Source organism: Trematomus bernacchii, unplaced genomic scaffold, assembly GCF_902827165.1.
Source record: "Trematomus bernacchii unplaced genomic scaffold, fTreBer1.1, whole genome shotgun sequence".
NCBI lineage: Eukaryota > Metazoa > Chordata > Actinopteri > Perciformes > Nototheniidae > Trematomus > Trematomus bernacchii.
The window spans coordinates 11,455,008-11,461,007 of record NW_022987851.1 but is presented as its reverse complement, the minus strand read 5'-3'; the positions used below and the strand labels follow the sequence as shown (position 1 = coordinate 11,461,007).

Genomic DNA, 6,000 nt, shown 5'->3' with positions numbered 1-6,000 from the left:
CTGGATGACCGCCAGAGATCTTAGTCACTCGGAATCTCGTGTTCCCGCGAGAAGATTCCATAAGACTGAACTCACCGGAACTTGTGCTTTCCGGGGTCATGCGAGGTCACACGTGACTTTGTAATATATACAGAAATATATCAATATTGTATGTTTTGGGAATACATTTTAAATGTAGATTTGTAACACTTTCGGCAGTTCTATCTCACTTCAGGCCTAGTGAAGTTGTTTCAGAGCTATGAATGCTCTGGTATATATAGGAAGACCGCCTTTCACCATGGTCACAGCTTTTACTGCTGTTACTTTGCACTCTGCAGATTTGTATACATTTTTTGATGTATATTTCATCATATTTCTGTATTTGTGTTGTATTGTGGTTTTATAAAATTAAAAGCAATTTCTTTGTGTATTCTTGTGTTTTTGCATTCATTGTTCGAAATATTTTATAAAGACTGCATGAAAATTAAGATCAAAATTAAGTCCTATTTGAGAAATCTACCCCAGTTTTGATTTCACCTCCTGGCTGTCTAATTGTTGTCAGAGGTTTGATGCAACAGGCCTAGATTATATTGCTTATTCCTGGGTAATCTGTTGTGAATTACACAGAGATGGCAAAAGTACACACATCCTTTACTCAAGTACAGATACTCGTGTTTAAAAATACTCTGGTAAAGAGAACCTTGTGACTATTACTTAGCGGTTTGAGAAAAACGTTGTGGGGTGTCCAGAGTGCTGAAACAGAGCATTGGAGATCTACGTAGATAGACAGACAAAGCGATTCTGACCTGGTTGTTTTTGGTGTTTGTATATAAAACTTGTGGCCCCAATTCCAAACAACCCGAGCTATCCAAAGACTAAAAGATAGAGATAAAATCAGATATTCATCAACACCATAGCCTGAATTGAATGAGTGTCTGTTTCAAAACCATATTTTCCTACTCTTGCTATAAAACAACAGGGTAACTGCCAGACAAATCCGTCACATTAACATCCAATCCTTGAGTAATCGACAATTCTGGGTTGATCTGGAGCTGGAAAATAATTGCTATCTCAGTTTACTTTTCTTTTCCTCTTTATGTATTCGAGTTAGAAAGAGGATTTATTCATACAGCAAAAAATGTACAGAGTTTAAGGTTGCACTCCAATTTCAAATTAACAAACAAATGAAGTACCCCGCACAAAGAAATGAACAGAAAATACAGCAAATAAATAATGTCATCATCACATTGCCTGTAAATCTGGTTTGATATGTATGCCCTGCCCTTACACTACTGCCTGTGCCCCGATGGGCGGTGTGAAACTATGACGAAAACCAGCATGAACAAAGACATGACTTAGCCCTACTTATAAAATTAGGTAACATTGCATGAAGCCAAATGGGTGTAGGAAGGAGGGCCATTATGAGGGCATTTCTAGAGACATTTATGTTCTTGATTTGGTTCTTGTCTGAGTCTTCCTCTCTTTTCTCCTCCTGTAAATTAAGGAAACAGTTTAATTTTAACGAGATGCACAAGGCTGGTGATGTGATCCTCGGTGGTCTGTTTGAGGTCCACTACACCTCTGTCTTCCATGAGCCGACGTTCACGTCAGAGCCAAATCAGCTCAACTGCCAAGGGTAAGTTTCAAACACATGAAATAGACAACATTTGCTGATAATTATATATTGATTTTTCAATCTGTGGTTAATCTAGAAATGTTTTTGTTAGTTTTGACCCTCCAGGGTTTAGGCATGCCATGACCATGGCCTATGCTATTGATGAGATCAACAAAAACCGCAACCTGCTACAGAATGTGTCTCTGGGATACAGTCTTTATGACAACTGTGCCACACTTGTAATTGGATTCAGTGCTGCATTGTCACTAGCCAGCGGTCGAGAGGAGCAGTTTCTACTTCAAGAGACCTGTTTAGGGACCCCCCCAGTCCTTGGGATTGTGGGAGATCCCTTTTCAACATTTTCTATCGCCACATCTGATGTGATAGGTTTATTCAAATTGCCCATGGTAAGTCTTCTGACTTCAGTTTTAGCTGTTCTTTTGATGCACCAAATGTGTATATACTTCACATTTTGAAATGAAAGGATGGGAGATATTACATTAAATCTCAGGCTTTATTTGGTAGAAGTTATATTTTTAATGCATATTTTAAAACAGTTCATTTGTAAAAGCTGAAATTATTTATTTATTTACCCTGATTTGAAGTAATAGTAAAAAAGGCACACTTGTGTGAATACTGTATGTCTTTATAGGTAAGTTACTTTGCCACATGTTCCTGCCTGAGTGATAGGCGGAGGTTTCCATCCTTCTTCAGAACAATCCCAAGTGATGCTTTCCAGGTGAAACAAACTATGTTCTAGAAATGCAATACATATGTTTTACACAGAGTTTACTGAGCTGTAATTTTGTGTAAAGGTACTGTGTTTGCGTTGTGTATCCTTAATGAAACAACGTTGATATAGAAAATAAATGTAGTGGTAAAATCGACTCTTATTTTATTGTGAGACATTAACAGGTATCCCTGTACTCTATTTTTATTTAGGTGCGTGCTATGATTCAGATTATGAAACACTTTGGCTGGACTTGGGCCGGTCTGCTGGTCAGTGATGATGATTATGGCCGCCATGTTGCCCGATCCTTCCAATCTGACTTAACTGAGTCTATTGGAGGTTGTCTGGCCTACTCTGAGATTTTGCCCTGGGGTGACAACCCAGCTGAATTTAAGAGGATTGTCCATTTAATGAAGAAATCAACCGCTCGTGTGGTCATTGTGTTTGCACATCAGATCCACATGATTCAACTAATGGAAGAGGTATTTACAGTATCAATCTATATCTCTATCTACTGTATTTATAGAAGAATAGAATAGAATAGGAGGGATGAAACCCTCTTTAATGGTCACACATGCAGAGCACACAGCACACAGTGAAATTTGGCCTCTGCTTTTAACCCATCCGAGTACAAGGAGTCTAGTACTAGGAGCAGTGGGCAGCTATTGTACAGCGCCCGGGGAGCAATGGGAGTGGGGGGGAAGGGGGGTGTCCGGTGCCTTGCTCAAGGGCACCACGGCAGGGCAGGAGGTGAACTGGGACCTCTCCAAGTAGAAGTCCACACTCCATATTTAGGTCTGGTCGGGGACTTGAACCAGCGACCCTACGGCTCCCAGTCCAAGCCCCTACTGACTGAGCCACTGCCATCTAAAATATCGGTTTTAAATATAATGTGTAGTAGTTTAAGTATTCATTCCTAGTAAGTAAATTATGTTATTTATACATCAGTCTGAAAAATTAGATTAAATAAGAGCAAATTACAGGTGGTGAGGCAGAATATGACAGGCCTGCAGTGGATGGCCAGTGAAGCCTGGACTACAGCAACTGGGCTCCAGACCCCCCGCTTCATGCCGTACCTGGGTGGCACCCTGGGCATTGCCATCCGTCGAGGAGAAATATCTGGGCTTAAGGATTTTCTACTTAAAACAAGTCCAGACAAGTCCAATAATCATAGAAATAGAATGGTAAGAGTGTTACCTTACAATCATTTCTGTAAAGTCCATAATTATAATTGCTATTTCTGTTAATACTTTGTTTTTATTACATTTCAGGTAAGTCAGTTTTGGGAATACACATTTCGGTGTAAATTTGCACCACCTCCAGCAGGTTGGGTGGAAGCTGGGGGAGCTCTATGCACTGGGCAGGAAGATCTAGCAAGTGTGGAGACTGAGTTTTTGGATGTTTCAAACCTCAGGCCAGAATACAATATCTACAAGGCTGTGTATTCCCTGGCATATGCCCTTGATGATATGCTGCGCTGTGTGCCAGGGAGAGGGCCTTTCAGTGGGCACAGCTGTGCTGCTTTGCAAACACTGGAGCCATGGCAGGTGTGATATCAGTTTGCACTTCACCTGTTTAGTTTTTTTAATCTCCTGCTTCATCTTGAGTTACTTAATGAAATAGATTTGGGGAAAAGAAGACATACTCTCCTGATTGTCTTTGAGTAGAGGACGACATCTTCATAGAAGTTACAAGAACAAATAAAATTCCCTTTTTTTCTTGTGACAAACTTAATTATTTAATGGCAACAGTGGTTGATATTTTTGACTATAATAATTGAAAATTAAATCCACAATATATCATACAGAACATCACAATACTTATGCAAAATCAACAACAGTAAATGCTTTGTCTCACCTTCTCAAATTGTATGTCTGTATTGTATCCCTGTGTAGCTTATACATTACTTGGAAAAGGTCAACTTTACAACAACATTTGGGGATCAAGTATCATTTGATGAGAATGGTGATGCCTTACCAATATATGACATCATGAACTGGCAGTGGCTCCCTGATGGAAAAATAAATGTTCAGAATGTGGGTGTTGTTAAGAAGTCTGCCTCCAAAGGTGAAGAACTCACTCTTGATGAAGAAAACATCTTCTGGAGCTTTGTCTTCAAACAGGTTAATCCTGTTTATTGTTTTTTCTTTTTATCTTGGTACTTTATGACACACAATAACATAATCAAAAAGTGTTGAATAACTGTTCTATAACATTTACAATCCTGACAGCCACCCCAGTCCGTGTGCAGTGAGAGCTGTTCTCCAGGTAGCCGCATGACCAGAAAAAAGGGACAGCCTGTTTGCTGTTATGACTGTGTCGCTTGTTCTGAGGGAAAGTACAGCAATGAAACTGGTTGGTATCATTATAAAACGACATCCTAAACCAGCGATTATACATTTCTCACTTTCTTGATGCCCAGGTGTAAAAAAAGCATATGTCCACCACTAGATACATAGCGAGCAATAAAGTTTTGGGCATTAGTGGCCCATTCAACTTAACTGTCAGTGTTCTCTTTTCCCTTATTTTAACAGACTCCATGGAGTGCAGCATTTGTCCAGAGGACTTCTGGTCCAGCCCCCAGCGTGACCACTGTGTTCCTAAAAAAACTGAGTTCCTCTCTTATCAAGAGCCTCTTGGTATCTGCTTGACAACCGCCTCTTTACTCGGCACATTTATCTGTGCTGTTGTCGTAGGAATCTTTATCCATCACCGTAGCACACCCATGGTACGTGCCAACAATTCAGAACTGAGTTTCCTGCTCTTAGCATCACTTAAGCTATGTTTCCTGTGTTCACTGCTGTTTATCGGCCATCCCAGACTGTGGACATGTCAATTGAGACATGCAGCATTTGGGATAAGCTTTGTACTTTGTGTCTCTTGTATTCTTGTTAAAACCATGGTGGTTCTAGCTGTGTTCAATGCCTCCAAGCCAGGAGGTGGAGCCAGTCTGAAGTGGTTTGGTGCTGGACAGCAGAGAGGGACAGTTTTGCTTCTTACATCCATTCAGGCAGTGATTTGTACTGCTTGGCTTGTCTCTTCCTCACCAGTGCCTCAAAAAAACACTCAATACTACAATGACAAAATAGTGTATGAGTGTGTAGTCGGGTCCACAGTTGGATTTGCAGTGTTAATGGGTTATATTGGCTTACTGGCTATACTTAGTTTCCTGTTAGCATTTATGGCTAGGAATCTTCCAGATAGCTTCAATGAGGCCAAACTCATCACTTTTAGCATGCTGATCTTCTGTGCTGTGTGGGTGGCCTTTGTTCCTGCTTACATAAACTCCCCAGGCAAATATGCAGATGCAGTCGAAGTATTTGCCATCCTGGCCTCCAGTTTTGGCCTCTTGATGGCACTGTTTGGTCCCAAATGTTACATTATGCTGCTGAGACCAGAGAGGAACACAAAGAAAGCTATCATGGGTCGTGGATTAACCAAGATGAAAATGTAGCACAAACAATAAATAGATAAAATGGTCTGAGGCCTATAACATATAAACTTATTTTTTTTAATGTTTTATTTCCTTTGTCCAAATAGAAGTCCTGTTCACACAAGCACTTTAAAAGTCACAACACAATGAGGTGGTATTTGAGGACAATAGGAAGGTTTGACAACACAACGGGTCAAAAACCAAACAGGTCAATAACCAATGGCATTGGCAGCCACATTTGTG

General features: G+C 40.4%; 1 protein-coding gene across 1 annotated transcript; it reads left to right on the top strand.

Annotated features, from left to right (window-relative positions):
- Positions 1-1,490: 1,490 nt before the first annotated feature.
- On the top strand, positions 1,491-5,778 carry LOC117469037 (extracellular calcium-sensing receptor-like). Its single transcript, XM_034113429.1, has 9 exons — positions 1,491-1,615; positions 1,707-2,001; positions 2,247-2,333; positions 2,537-2,806; positions 3,308-3,508; positions 3,596-3,871; positions 4,220-4,447; positions 4,556-4,679; positions 4,859-5,778. The coding sequence occupies exons 1-9, from the start codon at positions 1,506-1,508 to the stop codon at positions 5,776-5,778; spliced, it is 2,511 nt and encodes an 836-aa protein (XP_033969320.1). The 5' UTR covers positions 1,491-1,505.
- Positions 5,779-6,000: the final 222 nt, after the last annotated feature.